At 53.7% G+C, this 18,368-nt stretch overlaps 1 protein-coding gene across 4 annotated transcripts in view; it reads right to left on the reverse strand.

Annotated features, from left to right (window-relative positions):
- Positions 1-18,368, reverse strand: part of LGR6 (leucine rich repeat containing G protein-coupled receptor 6) — a 203,903-nt gene that overhangs the window by 45,793 nt on the left and 139,742 nt on the right. For all 4 annotated transcript variants that reach the window (XM_075121912.1, XM_048826916.2, XM_048826917.2 and 1 more), the window contains one exon: positions 14,624-14,695. In XM_075121912.1, coding sequence (XP_074978013.1) covers positions 14,624-14,695 — 72 coding nt within the window. The remainder of the gene's footprint in view (positions 1-14,623; positions 14,696-18,368) is intronic.

Consider the following 18,368-nt stretch of genomic DNA (forward strand, 5'->3'; position numbering starts at 1 on the left):
AGAGGGTCACACTGGGGAGCTGGCAGTGGGACAGGATGGGGTTCCTCCAGACCAAAGGGGGAAAGACATAGCAATGAGGGTGAGCAGTTACCCCTTGGGATGGGGATCATCATCCCGAACCCTGCCATGGAACATCTCCACCAGCAGGAGCAGCTCAGGGTGGAACATGCGACCCAGTGGGGCAAGCTTACTGTTTCCAGCGCTGCTTGTGCCATGCGGGGTTCTCCTTGCTCCCAGTCCCCAAATATTGCATCTGCCTTGGGGGCAAATTCCAGATCAAAGTGACACCAGGGCGTAGCTCAGCTCCCTCTGCTGGGGTGCCAACACATCGGGGACAAGGAGCCTCACCAAAGATCCTTGATCAGCGAAGCCAGAGGCTCAGGTTGTGCCCCCAGATACGTGCACACACCAGGCCAGAAGCCAAGGGCCCATGGAAATCAGAGACGGGTCGGGTGGCACACTGGGCAGGAGCGCTCCCGACGCTACAGTGCATTGTCCAGTTGGCTTCCCTGGCTCCCACTCTCGTTATTCATGGTTATTTACACAGCCCCCAGTCTGCTGTGCCCGGAAGACAGTGGCCCTGAAGACTCACCCTGTACCAGTAGAAGGGAACTCTCTCACAGATGGCCTGTCTCCCTGACTCTGCTTGCATTTCCCCTTTCTCTATGACACCCTGTGCCCCCATACTGCCTTGCTGCTAACAACCCCTCTCTAGCTGCACCCACGGCTGAGCAGATCACTAAGCCAAAGTCTCCGTCAGGGGCCACGGGCGGTGAGTGCTTCACTTTTCTGGGTGCCCAAATTGAGAGGCCCTCCAGGGCTGATTGTCAGGAAGTGCTGAGCTCCCACAGCTCAACCTGGACCGGACGAGGGCGCTCGGCACCTCTGAAAGTGAGGCAGGATGTGTCTCAAGTTGGGGTTGTGACAGATCTGTCATTAACGTGCAATAGCCTAGAGAAACCTTACGGGCTTTTGCCCTAAGAAGACATGTGCTTGCAAAGGATGCACTGTGTGGTGACTTATAAGTGGCACAATTACATTGTGTACCAGGGCAGAAGTGAAGTAGACCTGCTTAGGCCAACTGTCTTTTGCAGGGAATAACCCAGCGAAGGCAGGGAACTCTTTAGCCTAGAGATACCCTGGTCAGAAGGGAGAGAGCCGTGGGTCTCCATTGCAGAGAGCTGGGCGCAGCCCACAGATTTTGACTGCTTGTCGCAGGGATCTTGATTGTGCAGCGGACGCTCTAGTGCGCGACAAACTAGGCAGCTGCTTGGGGTGGCAGGTTTCTGGGAGAAGCAATTTTGTTTTTGAATGCTCTGCCGGCGGGACGGAGGGGAGAATGAGAGAGCTGCTAATAAGTGCTGGGAAAAATAGCGACTGAGAGGTCAGCGCATGCTCCCCACTGCTACATGATGAAAATCCGCCCATGCCCAGGTACCAGGGCATGGAGGGTTAGGCACACCGAAGTTTTGCAGACTGTCTAGAGCTGCATCTGCTGACTGTGCACGGCCCAGGGATTCCGACTGCGTGTGGCCCAGGGATCCCCATACACCACTGGGGAAGGCAAATTCTGCACTAGTGCCTGGGCATCCTTTGGCAAAAGGCTCCTCCCAGACAGCGACAAGTGCCCCATGTTCCTGAAAGGGTTAAGCCAACCCTGGCCGGGGGCGGGGGGCGAGGGAGGGGGTCTCAGCTGGAAGATTCCCAGCTTCCTCCCTCCTGCTTTCGTGGCCCAGGGCACAGTCCCCCCACCCCACAGAAAATCTAAACATTCAGTGACATCAGTAGGCTCCAGCCCTGCTCTCTGCGTTTCCAAAGCCTGTTTAATTACCCACATAATGGGAGCAGTACGTTGTGAAAGCCTGTGGTGAGGGCACTTCCTGTGAGGCAAGGTTAGGCAGATCTGACGCCTGGGGCCAGTGGGTTTGGGATCAGCCCTTTCGGGAGACGTTTTTAATTGATGAATGTTTTGTTTTTTTTTAAAAATAAGGCTTTTAAACAAGGGAAGGTTTGTTCCCTCCAAGTGATTTATCTCCCGTCTGTGATTAGAGGAGGAAGTGTCAGAGACTGGGGAGCTGCAGAGATGGGGAACAAGCAGGTCACCCCAGGCAGGTGGGATGAAGCCTGATCTCAGGGCATTGTGTACACTGCCCCGTTGACTGCTCCAACGCACTGGAGAGGCACACACAAGCCCCCGGCTGTAGGGGTGCTGTTTTCTCCAAACCGCTGAGGAGTCCTGGATCCAGGAAAGACCTCAGCATCCTGGAGCTCGCATGGAGGCAGTGGTGGTACGGTCAGGCCTGGGGACGGGGCAGGAATGGGGAAGCTACTTCATGGATGACTCTCCGTGGCCTTCTATGGATGGGTGAAGGGAGAGACCCACCGCCAGTCCTGCAAAGCCCTGCACGGTCCATGCTGTGGGTGACGGGAAGTGTGCTTCAACAAGGGACCGGCCTGTGTGTGTACATGAGGGCAGGGAATGTGCATGTGTTGGTGTGTGTGTATGGGGATGCACAGGATGCGTGTGGGTGGGGTGTGTGTGATGTATAGGGTGGGTGTGCATGGGTTGGGGTTCGTGGATGTGTGTCTGTAAGGGGCATCCGAGAGCAGCTCAGGCCAAAGGTGTAGCTGTTGGTCACGTTCCCTTTTAGCTATCTTCCAAGGCCTGGGGATTGCTCCTCCTTCCCCAGCTCTGCAGGGGGCTGCCATCTCCACCCACAGGCCTTCAGGGTGCAGTAGGCTAGGGGCCGCTGCCTCCCCCGGTTTTACCACAGTTGGTGGGGGTGGGAGGGCAGGAGACACTGATACCAGATCCTGGTACCAGTCCCTCCACCCCAGCCACGGCTCGGACGCTCCCCAGGCCGCTCCGGGGGCGTCAGGGAGGACTGTCGCTTATTTTCTACCTTTCCCTCCAGTGATTTAGCTGCAGGATCCGCAGAAGCCAGTGAGATCACAGCGGAAACGCTCCGAATCCTGCCCCTGAGCAAGCCCCCCACATAGAGATGCTGGATGTCTATGCCAAAGGGCAGGAAAGGAGCAGCCATAAATCCACCACTCACTCACCTCCCTGCAGGGAGGGTCCTTCTTCACTTCTCCCTCCCCTGTCACTTTATCCCCCTCCTCTCTATTCAGGTCTCCTGAGGTCCCTAAGCTGGGCCCGTCACCCTGGTATCTGAACCCCTTCCAGAGCCGCTCCCAGCTACCCAGAATAGCCCATCCCACTCTACACCAGTCGCTGCCTTTTCTCCCATTCTGCCTCTGGTTTTCTTGCCTCTCCTTTGTCTGGAAGGGGCCTCCCCTCCCCCTCTCGCTCCCCTCCTTTCCCCGCACTCCTGCGAATCCATGCCCCACCTCTGCTCTTCCGGCCCTCTTTGTTCCCTGCAGCCCCATCTTTCTATGCCCCAGGACACTGCCTGCTCCCCAGCCTTCTTCACCCTCCTCTTGCTCATGTCAGTTCTGTAGCCCTTCGATAGTGCTCTGCAAACACCCATTAGTCCCTCACTTCCTCCCCCGTCAGGTAGATCAGGGACTAGTGGTACCGTCCCCATATTAGAGAGGGGGAACAGAGAACTATCCTTCCTTCCTGTTCTCTGCTCCCCTACTCTATTGCCCTGCATTTCCCCTCCCTTCTAAGTCCCCCCCATTCCCTTTTCCGTCCAGTAAGCTAATCCCTCCTGCAGTAAGCCATGGCACCTGACCCCACTCTGCTGGAGTGACCTACCGCTTCCCCTCCCTTTGCCTGCCGGGTCTATTGGGGTGCATTCTTTGGGGCAGTGCCCTGCGCAACAGGGCCCCGATCTTGGCCGGCCCTCAGGCCTGCCTGCAGCACCAGCCATAACGCACAGTAAGGTGTGCACAGCCACCGCCCGGTTTGCAGTGTCTGAAAGCGAGCCGGGAGCTGAGGGAGAGCTACGCAGGCCCGTGGGCGAGCCAGAGCCGAGCCCTTTCCCTGTCAGTCGGTGCCGTTCGAGGGCTCCAGCCAATGCCAATTTTCAGTTGAGAGGCATCCAAGTTCACAGACATGCCACCCACCTCCCCTGTTAGCATAACAGAGGCCCTGCTGGCTTGCTGAAACCCGTCTCCTTGCCATGGATGTGACGAGAGTCGGCACCCCGGGCCACAAACGCCCCTTCTCACAGCTTTGGCATAAGAAGCTTTGTCTTCTGTGCAGGGCCGGATTAACCTTTTGTAGGCCCGGCACCAAAAATATTTGTGGGTGCCCATGGAGGCAATGGAGCCTGGCACGGGGAGGTCAGTCCCCAGACTGAGGGGCCAACCAGGCCCCCCGCTCTGCCCAGCCCAGTGCGAGAGCACGATTTACAACCCAGCAGTTGCCAGATGCACAGGGGCCCTGTGATGCCAGCGTGCCCCTTCCCCTGTGGGGGCAGGCCCATGCCACGCCACACAGCCCCCCGCCCAACACCCCTCCGACTCCCTATGACCAGAGCCCCCCCAGACCCACTATGCCCAACGCCCCCCAGAAATGCACAGTGCCCTGCACAACACCACCCCTGCCCAGCGCCCCCAACAGAACCCCCACTCCTTAGTGCCCCAACACATACACATCTTCCCCACCCCCTCACGGCCCAGCACCCCCCCAGATTTCCCAGAGACCCCCTCCCCCACGCCCTGCCTCCCGGCCGCACTCACCGGCGCTGCTAGGAGGCTGAGCCCGGGGCCGGGAATCGCTCCGGCCCCTCGGGAGTGGCACGATCAGCCAGGCCAGGGTCTGCCCCAGCCGGGCTCCCTCAAGACGCACTTGCCTGGAGGGGCCCAGCCAAGCCCCCCTCACGCCGAGACTGGCCAGGCTTCTGCACCATTCCCGGGCGGCTCAGCTCCGGGGAGCCAGGTGGGGCCCCACAACCAGAGGTGCACTGGGGTCCTGCCTGGGGGCAGAGAGGAGCCCTTGGCCAGCTGGCGGGCAGGCCGAGAGGAGCCTGGGCAGGGGGAGCCAGCGGGGTGTCGGGGCGCAGGGCAAGCGGAACAGGCCGGGGCCCCTTCTGAGCATGGGCCCGGCTCCATGGAGCCACTGTGAACCCGACCCTGCCTCTGTGGCAACATCATAACAGGATGGAGGCAAAAATCTCTCCCCTCCCTCAGCTGCCCTCCTCACATTGCAATGTGGGCTCCCGTGAAGAACAAGAGACCCCCTCCCCCCCCCGCTCTGGGGCGGCAGGGGGGATGGCCAGCTGCAGAAGCGGGCTGGGTGATCGAAACTCGGGTTAACTTGTGTGCATTGCCCCAGCGCTGTACGGTTTGTGTTTTACAGCCCCGAACATGGTACGTTTTACAAGGCCACCGGGACTCGCTACCCAGGATAACGCTGTGGCTGGCGTCTGAGCTTCTGACATTCCTCACTTCTGCTCTTTCCAAAGCTTGAGGTTTCCCTTAGCACCACTTGGCTCCTTCCTGTCACCTCCTGCAATCTCAACCCAAAGCCTCCTGCCCTACGCTTCTGCCCTCTACTCTCACCATAACCCAACCTTGCCTTTGCAGTGGGAGCTACCAGCTGCTGGCTTTCGCCTTCTGTTGTTCCTAGTGTGGTTCATTGTTTTCTTAGGAACTCTTGCCCAGCTCTCTGGCATTGAAGGAGGCATCTTTTGCTCTTCGCACAGCAGCCATACCACGCAGAAAGTACACAGCTCAGTGGAGTCCACATAACTGTGTTTACTAACGATACACAATAGATATGCCAGGCCTCACTACAGCTTCTAGAACACAGTGAGCGCCATTAGAGGGCTCACAACCTATTTAAAGGAATACTACCCTTTTCTCATACTCACGCCAAAGGTGCTATATAAAGAATGTGTCACATAAGGTGAACAGCAGAGAGGCTAACAGAGGGAGTTTGCCTGGGATCTGTCTGAGAGGAGGTACGCTAAGGGCTGCATTAGGGGGGTTGTGTTGGTGAGTATCTGAGTGTCTATTGCGGGGACAGTTTGACAGTTTGACCGTGTGTTTGATTGTTTGAAAAGTGTGAATTGGGAGTGCTTTGTTCCGTGTGAGCCTTGAGTGGGCCTGACTGTTATAAAAAGCCAGTCAGCTGCAAACCAGCTGAGCGGCAAACAGCAGAGAGGCTAACAGAGGGAGTTCGCCCGGGGAGAGCCTACTGAGGCTTACGTCTTGCAAGCTTCTCTGAGTAGTTACTACAACTCCTGAGGAAGCTCGTAGAAGGAAGGTAATATGGATGGGGAGTGTTCAGCTGTTGTGACCTGCACTGGATGTGCCATGTTTGTCTTTCTTCCACAGGACAGAAGCGACTTTGTCTGTACAAAGTGCAAGCTGGTATCCATATTGGAAGAGACGGTTCAAGGTCTGGAGAAACAGGTATCGACCCTGCGTTGCATAAGAGAAACTGAAGATTTCCTGGTCGGTCATCAGAATATGCTTCTACGGACACAATGTTCTGAAGATTCAGAGCAGGCTGCGCAGCAGGGACAGGAGGATGGTGAAGAAATTTGGCAGCATGTGACCTCCAGAAGAAGATAGGGGAGCATACATGTACCAGCAGCGCAGATACAGGTAAGTAACCATTTTCATGTTCTCTCCACAGGTACTAAGGCGGAGAGTGGACTAGATGACACACCTGAGGGAAGGGAACAGAAGGAGACTCTGCCGATTGGAAGGCATGAGATGCCCTGTCCTAGGGTTGGGGGTTCCACGACCACTGCTCCCAAGAGAAGGAAGCGGGTGGTGGTGGTCGGGGACTCTCTCCTCAGGGGGACTGAGTCATCTATCTGCTGCCCCAACCGGGAAAACCGAGAAGTCTGCTGCTTGCCAGGAGCTAAAATTCGCGATGTGACGGAGAGACTGCCGAGACTCATCAAGCCCTTGGATCGCTACCCCTTCCTGCTTCTCCATGTGGGCATCAATGATACTGCCAAAAATGACCTTGAGTGGATCACTGCAGACTACGTGGCTCTGGGAAGAAGGATAAAGGAGTTTGAGGCGCAAGGGTGTTCTCCTCCATCCTCCCCGTGGAAGGAAAAGGCCTGGGTAGAGACCGTTGAATCGTGGAAGTCCACCTGTGTAGCCATTGGTTGTGTCGGAGAGAAGGCTTTGGATTCTTCGACCATGGGATGGTGTTCCAAGAAGGAGGAGTGCTAGGCAGAAACGGGCTCCACCTAACGAAGAGAGGGAAGAGCATCTTCGCAAGCAGGCTGGCTAACCTAGTGAGGAGGGCTTTAAACTAGGTTCACTGGGGGAAGGAGACCAAAGCCCTGAGGTAAGTGGGGAAGTGGGATACCAGGAGGAAGCATGAGCAGGAGAACGCAAGAGGGGAGGGCTCCTGCCTCATACTGAGAAAGAGGGACGATCAGCGAGTTATCTCAAGTGCCTATACACAAATGCAAGAAGCCTGAGAAACAAGCAGGGAGAACTGGAAGTCCTGGCACAGTCAAGGAATTATGATGTGATTGGAATAACAGAGACTTGGTGGGATAACTCACATGACTGGAGTACTGTCATGGATGGATAGAAACTGTTGCGGAAGGACAGGCAGGGCAGAAAAGGTGGGGGAGTTGCACTGTATGTAAGAGAGCAGTATGACTGCTCAGAGCTCCGGTATGAAACTGCAGAAAAACCTGAGAGTCTCTGGATTAAGTTTAGATGTGTGAGCAACAAGGACGATGTAGACCACCGGACCAGGGGGATGAGGTGGACGAGGCTTTCTTCTGGCAACACACGGAAGTTACTAGATCACAGGCCCTGGTTCTCATGGGAGACTTCTATCACCCTGATATCTGCTGGGAAAGCAATACAGCGGTGCACAGACAATCCAGGAAGTTTTTGGAAAGTGTAGGGGACAATTTCCTGGTGCAAGTGCTGGAGGAACCAACTAGGGGCAGAGCTCTTCTTGACCTGCTGCTCACAAACTGGGAAGAATTAGTAGGGGAAGCAAAACTGGATGGGAACCTGGGAGGCATTGACCATGAGATGGTTGCGTTCAGGATCCTGACACAGGGAAGAAAAGAGAGCAGTTGAATACGGACTCTGGACTTCAGAAAAACAGACTTTGATTCCCTCAGGGAACTGATGGGCGGGGTCCCCTGGGAGAATAACATGAGGGGGAAAGGAGTCCAGGAGAGCTGGCTGAATTTTAAAGAATCCTCATTGAGGTTACAGGGACAAACCATCCCGATGTGTAGAAAGAATAGCAAATATGGCAGGCGACCAGCTTGACTTAACAGTGAAATCCTTGCTGATCCGAAACACAAAAAAGAAGCTCACAAGAAGTAGAAGATTGGACAAATGACCAGGGAGGAGTATAAAAATATTGTTCAGGCATGCAGGAGTGAAATCAGGAAGGCCAAATCACACCTGGAGTTGCAGCTAGCAAGGGATGTTAAGAGTAACAAGAAGGGTTTCTTCAGGTATGTTAGCAACAAGAAGAAAGTCAAGGAAAGTGTGGGCCCCTTACTGAATGAGGGAGGTAACCTAGTGACAGAGGATGTGGAAAAAACTAATGTACTCAATGCTTTTTTCACCTCTGGCTTCACAAACAAGGTCAGCTCCCAGACTGCTGCACTGGGCAGCACAGCATGGGGAGAAGGCGACCAGCCCTCTGTGGAGAAAGAGGTGGTTTGGGACTATTTAGAAAAGCTGGACGAGCACAAGTCCATGGGGCAAGACGCGCTGCATCCGAGAGTGCTAAAGGAGTTGGTGGATGTGATTGCAGAGCCATTGGCCATTATCTTTGAAAACTCATGGCGATCAGGGGAGGTCCCGGATGACTGGAAAAAGGCTAATGTAGTGCCCATCTTTAAAAAAGGGAAGAAGGAGGATCCTGGGAACTACAGGCCAGTCAGCCTCACCTTAGTCCCTGGAAAAATCATGGAGCAGGTCCTCAAGGAATCAATTCTGAAGCATTTAGAGGAGAGGAAAGTGATCAGGAACAGTCAGCATGGATTCACCAAGGGCAAGTCATGCCTGACTAATCTAATTGCCTTCTATGATGAGATAACTGGCTCTGTGGATGAGGGGAAAGCAGTGGACGTGTTATTCCTTGACTTTAGTAAAGCTTTTGACACTGTCTCCCACAGTATTCTTGCCAGCAAGTTAAAGAAGTATGGGCTGGATGAATGGACTATAAGGCAGATAGAAAGCTGGCTAGATTGTCGGGCTCAACGGGTAGTGATCAATGGCTCCATGTCTAGTAGGCAGCTGGTATCAAGCGGAGTGCCCCAAGGGTCGGTCCTCGGGCCGGTTTTGTTCAATATCTTCATTAATGATCTGGAGGATGGCGTGGATTGCACCCTCAGCAAGTTTGCAGATGACACTAAACTGGGAGGAAAGGTAGATACACTGGAGGGTAGGGATAGGATACAGAGGGCCCTAGACAAATTAGAGGACTGGGCCAAAAGAAATCTGATGAGGTTCAACAAGGACAAGTGCAGAGTCCTGCACTTAGGATGGAAGAATCCCATGCACCGCTACAGACTAGGGACCGAATGGCTCGGCAGCAGTTCTGCAGAAAAGGACCTAGGGGTTACAGTGGACGAGAAGCTGGATAGGAGTCAACAGTGTGCCCTTGTTGCCAAGAAGGCCAATGGCATTTTGGCATGTATAAGTAGGAGCACTGCCAGGAGATCGAGGGACGTGATCGTTCCCCTCTATTCGACATTGGTGAGGCCTCATCTGGAGTACTGTGTCCAGTTTTGGGCCCCACACTATAAGAAGGATGTGGAAAAATTGGAAAGCGTCCAGCAGAGGGCAACAAAAATGATTAGGGGTCTGGAACGCATGACTTATGAGGAGAGGCTGAGGGAACTGGGATTGTTTAGTCTGCGGAAGAGAAGAATGAGGGGGGATTTGATAGCTGCTTTCAACTACCTGAAAGAGGGTTCCAAAGAGGATGGCTCTAGACTGTTCTCAGTGGTGGCAGATGACAGAACAAGGAGTAATGGTCTCAAGTTGCAGTGGGGGAGGTTTAGGTTGGATATTAGGAAAAACTTTTTCACTTGGAGGGTGGTGAAGCACTGGAATGCATTACCTAGGGAGGTGGTGGAATCTCCTTCCTTTGAGGTTAAGGTCAGGCTTGACAAAGCCCTGGCTGGGATGATTTAGTTGGGGATTGGTCCTGCTTTGAGCAGGGGGTTGGACTAGATGACCTCCTGAGGTCCCTTCCAACCCTGATATTCTATGATTCTAAGGTCTCTTGAGCTCTGCGATTTATCCCCAGTCTCCTTGGGAGTCTTAGCAGACAGTTCCAAAAACATGCTCATCTCAAAGAGCTTCCCAGCCTAAACCTTGGCTCCGTGGCTGTTCCCCTACTGGGGCTTCTTGCCCCAGCCCTGTTGTGTCTGTGTGGCTCCTTCATGTGTATTCTCCTATCCCCAGGTGAACTGGCGACACGCCTCACTGGGTTTTTCCAAGAGGCTTGGAACACATACCAAACCACATAGGAGACAGAGGTTTTATCTTCCCTCCTGTTATCTTGCATGAGAGATGTCTAAATAATGAAGATTTGGGATAGCCAGAGGGGGAAATACTCTTCTAGTAAGCGGCTCACACGAAAACCTTAGAGAGTGATAACTGGAGATAGACCAACATCAGAGTAGCAAGGCTGTGGCGCAAACGTTTTCACCTCGCTGCTTTCTCCTGCCATGGTTTGGTGTCCGTGCCTTCCTGAGCAGCTGGGACAGGGGCTTCTGCTGCTCCAGCAGGGCTACAACAGGTCACTTGCACATCTCTTGTGAAGGGGGCAATGCACGGCTGCCCTGGCTCTGTGGGGCACTACTCATTAGGCTGGCAGAGGAGGGGAGCTCAACAACCCCACTTTCTCTTTACCTCTTTCCAGGTGATTAGTGCAGCAGTGTCTGCTCAAAGGGAGCTCTCACTGTGATCTGTCTGTGCACAGACTGGGCACGCAGAGGAGAAGTCCTGAATGCCCCCAGCTCCCAGCTGCGGAGGGATTGCACAGAGCAATCGGAGCCATTTCTCTCTTGAATCTAAAACAGGGACTTCTCAAACTTCATTGCACTGCGACCTGCTTCTGACAACAAAAATTACTACACGACCCCAGGAGGTGGGACCGAAGCCTGAACCCGCCCGAGTCCCACCACCCCAGGTAGGGAAGGGGTCAAAACAGAAGCCCAAGGGCTTCAGCCCCAGCCAGGGGGCCTGTAACCTGAGCTCTGCCACCCAGGGCTGAATCCCTCGGGCTTTGGCTTGGGCCTCAAGCCCCAGCAAGTCTAAGCCACCCCTGAAGACCCCAGTAAAATGGGGTCATGACACACTTTGGGGTCACGACCCACAGTTTGAGAACTGCTGATTTAAAAGATCTGATTGTATTTTACAAAGTACAGTCCCTCTCCCTGCCTATCCTGGCCAATCCAGCTGTCTAGACATGGTGGGGAATCTCTGGCTTTGGGAGCTGGGTAACTAGCTCCCATCAGTGCCTTTGAAAACCACACCCAAAATGTCTTTACCTCTGCTGAGCTTTAGAAGTAATAGCCATAACAACATGGCACATGGCTCCATATCCGCAATGGAACAAAATGCACCTCTTGGAAACGCCGGAGCAGGTTCTGCTCTGAGCAACATTCTGGCCATCTCCTTGACTTCACTAAGGTTACACCCATAAAACAACTGGGAGCAGAATTTGGCCCACGAAATACTGAAGAATAGGTTAAATACCACATGTGAGATTAGCAAAATATCCCCAGCCTGTACTGGAGGCAAGAGGAAGAAGTTTAAAGGAGGTGTCCAAAGGGGAGGCAGTGTGGGCTAGAGGCTAGATAACAGAATGCTCCCTCAGCGCCCCACAGCGCAAGGGGCGAGCTCCCACTGCTACACCTCTTTTGTGGAGTGCAGCGCCAATCGACCAGCTCTGCCCTTTCGGGGACAAGGGGTGCCCCCCAGTGGTGCAGTCAGGAACTGTGATTGCAACAGGCCAGGGGAGTGCATGGGCAGAAGCTCTGGGCACTCTCCTTATCCTCACACCTGCGCACCCCAGGTAGGAGCCAGGAAGAAAGGAGGAGACGCAACAAGGGGGCTCCTTGGATCAGTGGACAAAGCAACGAATCTCCAGCCGCAGAGGCGGTGCCTAACTGGTAATTCCCTGCGAGGGCAGGAGATGAGGGAGACAAAGAGAGGGGAAGGACAGTGTGGGGAGCTTCCTCAGCCTATTTCCATGCTGTGCCTGTTTCCTGGATCAATGGTCTCCTGCACTTTGACACTATCAATTTCCCCTGCTGTCGAGCTCTGCACAGGAGAGGTGGCAGAGAGCCAGCGGGGCTGGGTTATGCCGGGTTGGCCTGAGCAGGAGGCTGGTGTAACTTATGCTGCTGTCACATGGTTCCTAGGGGCTTTGTGGAGCGCCTCTCTCCCATCTCCACCAGCTACTTTACAGCTAGACTCTGTCCCCTTGGTGCTGCCTGAAGGGCATCGGGAATCTGGAGCAATGTACGTGCCAGTCCAAGGAAAGGTGTCACCTGGGGCTTGAAACCAATCCGGACAATGGAATAGCTGGAGCCTGCTGACCAGTGGGCGGCTCTTGGCCATGAATGCGAGATTCCTTGATGCCTCCATCATGTAATCGTCGCAGCAAACTGCTCCGGCTTTGCCTGCCACGCACACAAACCCCGGACAGTGGGAAATGAGCTCTACGCACAGAGATTTCTCTTCTCCCAGCTGGTCTCCGATGCTTTTCCCCTCTGTTTTACACTGGGTGTTATGGTTTTTGGGGGCGGGGGGAGGGGGGATTAGGGGAGACTGTAAACCATGAAGGTTCCATCTGGTCCACACTGACATCATCCAAGCAAACAGTTGCACGTAAAGAACTGCCAGAAGCAGGCCCTAGGCAGGGCTGGTGATCAGATACCATGGTGAGGGGCCCACATGGAACACTTGGACAGACAGCAGAGACGTCATGTTGACGGCAGCCTCCCGTCACCCCATGTGCGACTCAGCTTCCTTTCACTGATCTATAATGTGCCTGTCTGAAAATCTAACCTAGCCTCTCTTTTTCTCGGTACGTGCCCCACACCCACGGCCATGTTAACCGAGTACCTCGTGGTTCCATTATAAGTACACACTGACACGTCCAGTGGAAATCTGGAGGAGACCACCCCCCCCGCCCCAAGCCACCAGTACCAAAGTCTAACACCCTCCTCCCTGTTCTGGGTGCCTCAGGCTCTGTCGGTCCAAATGCAAGGGAGAGTGTTTCCTGAGACCGCCTTGCCCCCAGCCCTCTGGGGAGCACACCTAGGGACCATGGCCCAGCTCCTCAAAAGTATTTAGGCCCCAGTGGGAGTTAGGCACCTAAATACCTTTGAAGATCTGGGCCCAGCAATTTGTCTGCAGTATCTAAGCAGCTTCCCGCTAAGCACGGAAAACGCCCTGTCTCTCTGAGTGACACTTTTATGACAGGACACGTCCTCTCTGTTTATTCCCATGCCCTTCCCCTTCTTTCGTTGGGTTCTGCCCAAGGCCAGCACAGCGGGAGAGGTTTCTGTGCAACTGAGGGCAAGAAGCCGCCTCTTCAGACATTTTGGAGCCCTGATTTATTTGCTTGTTTGTTTGTTTTTCACATGAGGCCAGTGTATGGTCCATTAACCCCGGGCTGTTCACAGGGCAGCTACATGGACTCCTGGGCGAGGCTTTTCGCTCTCTCCCGCAGTTCAGCAACACCCCAGTGCCGGTAGCTAGGAGCAGTCCTGTTTTCTGATGGAGTTCCTGTCCTACAGCAGGATCCATGCCTGACTTACAAGAACCTTGGAGTCTATGCTAATGCTAGCCTGCCTGCAGGACAGACTATACCGGAGAATTTGTCTATTTTGTCATCGTTATTATTATTAAGAATCATGGTTATTACAATAGTGGCTAGGGACCAACCAAAACCAGGGCTCTATTGCGCTAGATATTGTACAGCCGAAGCAAGAGACAATCCTTGAACTGTCGGGTGGCATGAAATGCTGGTAAAATACCTTGGCCAAGATTTTGCAGACCTGGCCACTGATTTTTTAACCGGCCTTAATTTTTGGGTGTCCAGCCTGAGACACCTTAGAAGGCCCTGATTTCCAGACGGTGGGAGAGTGAGCAGGGATAGCGCGTGAGGTGTTGACAGCTGGGTAGCTGAGGCTGACAACTGGTGAACAGTTAGGTGCATACTCGGGGGGCAGTGACGTGATAAGAGACCAGGACAGAGCAGCAGATCATGAGAAAGGGCATCATGCCGTACCCCTGTGGGGGTGTAGCCAGTGCGTTCGGGGCATGGTCCGGCTCCCCAACCTGGTTAGCAGCTGTATGCATGCCAGGCCCTACAGTCTGTGGGGGAATAATGGAGCTGGAGAGCCGTTAACAGGCTCTGAGACCCAGTGGAATGGCTCCGTCTCAAAGCGCTTTTCTCCAGGGCCTGCAGTTACAAGAAGGAAGCAAAATAATAGAACACGAAGCAGCAAACAGGCTGCAGAACACGCCAGCTCCTTCCAGTAACTCCACGTTTAATTGGAACTCCCCTCCGAGGCACACTCCCCATCCCCCACGCACCTGTGCCAGGGGAGGCTGTGGCTGCGCTTAGCCCCTGGGCCTGGCATGGATACACACATCGCCCATGCTGGCTCCGCACAGAGCCCTTCGCAGAGGGCATTATTCCCCGCCGAAGAGAAAACGGGCGACTCACAGGGTTTCCAGGCTGTGCAACCCTTCAAAGCTGTTGATCCCCAGGCTCTGGATCCGGTTGTTGTGCAGATGCCTGCAGAGAAAACGGAGAGGCTTAAAGGGGGCCGAACTCAACTGGCCTTTCTCCAGCAGTCCCTGAGCGGCGACTATGCAGGGGTGCTCGGAGAGCTGAGTGCGGCTGAGCACGCGAAGGGCACCGGGGCAGGAAATACACCTTGCAGAGACTCGCTAAACCACTAGGCTCTCAGGATGGACACAGGGTGCCGCAAACAAGAGCGAGGTATATAAAAGCCAGGGCTGGCGTTTAGGGGGTGGCAAGCAGGGCAATTGCCCGGGGCCTCACACCACAGGGGGCACCACGAAGCTAAGTTGCTCAGGCTTCGACTTCAGCCCCGGGTGGTGGGGCCCCTGGCTGAAGTCCCACGCAGCTGGGCTTTGGCTTTCTGCCCTGGGCCCTAGCGAGTCTGAGGCTGGCCATGCTTGGAGGAACCCCCGAAACCTGTCTGCAGCCCCCCAGGGAATGCCAGATCCCTGGCTGAGAACCACTGAGGTGGATGATACAGCATAGAGCCCACGTTCAGTGGCCTATTTTCTTCTTAGTAAGTGGGTGTGCTCTCCGTTCTCTCTAACGAACGTTCTCTCTACCACAGTAGGCCCCGTTCTGGGTGGAGGTTCTTGGAGCCCTTTTCCCTTCAGGAGAAAGGCACAGAAGTGAGTCTGAGCGAGCTGGAGGGGTCTAAGCCAGTGTTACCGAGACACTTGGGACTAGAAGCTAGTGTGTGTTACAGCAGCTCAGCACGCTCCCATGCACCACCTCTGAATCTGGCCCTTTCTGGGACACCGTCCTGTGAACTGCCTTTCCTGCCACACATTCAGTTTGCACAAATGACACTCAGTTTGCACAGCCACTCAGTGCCAAGCTGCACAACTGCAACACGGACAAAAGAGCTTCCTGCCCAGCTCATGCATCGCATGCAACGTGCACCACTGTGGGATCTACAGCAGAGATTTCCCAAGCTCCTTAGTGGGTTTTCCCACTTCATTTGACTAGGAAGCCCTGGGCTTTGAAAAGCTCAAGCCAACACTGCTAACACATGTTGGGCCCTATGCGATCAAGCACCTTCAACAACCATTCATAGCTTCAGGCCCCATGGGTGGATCCAAGTAGACTAAGCAAAGGCCTCCTTCTTCTGCAATGAATGTTACAATACCGATGGTCCAAAGCCCTGTCCTCATTCGCATCCCCCGCCCCACTGATCTCAATGCATGGGTGGATTTACTTAGAAGTGTTTAAAAAAAAAAAAAGACAATAAAACCTCTGAGCCCCATGAGTCTTGGTCTTTTAGTTCAATGCCATGATGTCTACAGTCACAGCTTTATTATCTCTTGCTTGCAGAAAGATGGAAATACTTCCAGATTTAGACTTCTGGATTTACTCCAGTTTGACTGCAATCGAGGTTATCTTCAGTTTAATGCTTTAAAAATGTCTAACCCCGGAGCCGAGTGGCTAACGTGACATTCTGGTGTGCATTATCCACACTGAATCAACAAAGCTTACCCGTTTTTCTCCTCTCTTCATTGTCTTTTGTCCCAGTGCCACGTATTGTGCAGTGGGTGTGTTATTTCTGATGCTCGAGGGCCCATGCATTATGAAGCCCTTCTGGGCTAATGCTGCTGCTGGAAATCCTTGTGCCATCTCTATTGTAAGGGCAGTAAAGTCTCCGGTGTTACATCTGTCCTTGAGAGCCCAGGCATGGTACAGTCCCATGGGTTCCCATTGGGATGTCCTGTGTGTTATTTCTGTGGCCATGTCTACACTTCAGGGACTACAGAGGCACAGCTATGTCACTGTAGCCACACCAGTATCACCCCATCGGGTAGACCTAGCTTCCAGGCTCTAGGAAAACCACTTCCCTGAGTGATGGTAGCTAGGTCGATGGAAGCAGTCTGCGATTGGCCTAGCTGTGTCTACCCTGGGGCTAGGGCATCATAGTTACAGTGTTCAGAGGGGTGGATTTTTCACAACCCCAAGTGCCGGAGCTATATCAACCTACATTTGAAGTGCAGGCCAGGCCTCTCTCTTCGTTTCTGGCAAAACCAGGATCTGTGTTACTGGATTCTTCCTTCCAAGTTGTCAGCGGCTGTCTGAGTGTGTGCATGAGTGTGCGCGGGTTTTAGCCACCTGACTCCCTTTCCAGGCAGTGAGTGCCCCCCTGGCTGAACCAAGGCACAGCACTCCAGAATCCTACTCCAATGATCTTTTCAGTCCAGACAGATGGATCCCGGGTGCCCCGGAGACATGCTGTAAAGCAGAGAAGGCAACACCCAGGGGACACCCAGACTGTGAGTCCTTGCTCACCTGAGTAGTGCCCTTGATTCCAGTGGGGATCCTCACATGAGTAAGGACTCACCAGCCTAGTAGCAGCTCAGGGGGACAGAATATTTGCTGTGGTCCACTTCAGTAGATCGGTCCATTTTATGTGCCTGGGGCCTCGCCCCTGATAAATACTAAGCCCCTCACATTCAGACACAGACAGACTCTACATCCGCTGTGATTTAAAGCATTAATCTATTACCATCGATCTATTCCCCAACCTATGGTGTCCTGGAATACAGCCTCTTTAAAATGGCCTGGGGCCGCGCTAGCAGGTGGATCAATGACATTGGTGTTTCTTGTGCTTGCTCTAAATCTGCCTTGGCTCAGAGAAAAAATTCTCTCCCTGCACCTGGATTTGAGTGCAGGAAGTATCACCGAGCGCACACTGTTCCCAAAGCCAAATATTCCACGGTAAAAGCAGGAGGGTTTAGGAGCCGGGGAGGAAGCAGGCTCTGCGTGGTAGTTAAATGAAGGGCTGTGAGGATTGGAGCGCAGTTTGGAAACCAGCTTGACTCTCCCAGAAAAGCACATTTCCATCCAGTGATTCTGATGAGAACACACAGATTCTGGGGAGACACGAGGGTGGGGCCGTGCAGCAAAATTTACTGTCTGCTCCCAGAGGTAAGTGGGGGAGAAGAAAAAGCAGCTGCAAGAAAACTTGGCTCAATTGTGATTCTCCGAGGAGGAGAAAGATTTAGATAAAACTCCAAGTTAGGAGATTAGAGGAGCTATTTCTCTTTGTCACAAAAAAATATGTTCCCCGTCCAGATGGTTTCCTCCTCCACATTTTATGGGGCATTTTCAGATCAAGTTGCCCTTACATCACTTTGGGCTTTCACACTAAGATGACGCCAGTCATTTGAGTCCCTCTGACCCTGGATAATGCTCTCACCAAGCCAAATGTTTGGATCTACTGTAGCTATTGCCTCACTGCATGTTCCCAGGGACGGGGGAAGCCAAAAGAGTGAGGTGCAAAACAAAACCCCCAATCCTCTAGTGCATCTGTTCATTTGAAATGACAAGCATGGGCATGAGGAAACAGGAAAGACAGGGCTTGCAATTCAGGTAGCAGGGACAACATTTCTAGACTGTTCTCAGTGGTAGCTGATGACAGAATGAGGAGTAATGGTCTCAAGTTGCAGTGGGGGAGGTTTAGGCTGGATATTAGGAAAAACTTTTTCACTAGGAGGGTGGTGAAGCACTGGAACGGGTTACCTAGGGAGGTGGTGGAATCTCCTTCCTTTGAGGTTTTTAAGGCTCGGCTTGACAAAGACCTGGCTGGGATGATTTAGTTGGGGATTGGTCCTGCTTTGAGCAAGGGTTTGGACTAGATGACCTCCTGAGGTCCCTTCCAACCCTGATATTCTAC

Source organism: Caretta caretta, chromosome 21 (genome assembly GCF_965140235.1).
Source record: "Caretta caretta isolate rCarCar2 chromosome 21, rCarCar1.hap1, whole genome shotgun sequence".
NCBI lineage: Eukaryota > Metazoa > Chordata > Testudines > Cheloniidae > Caretta > Caretta caretta.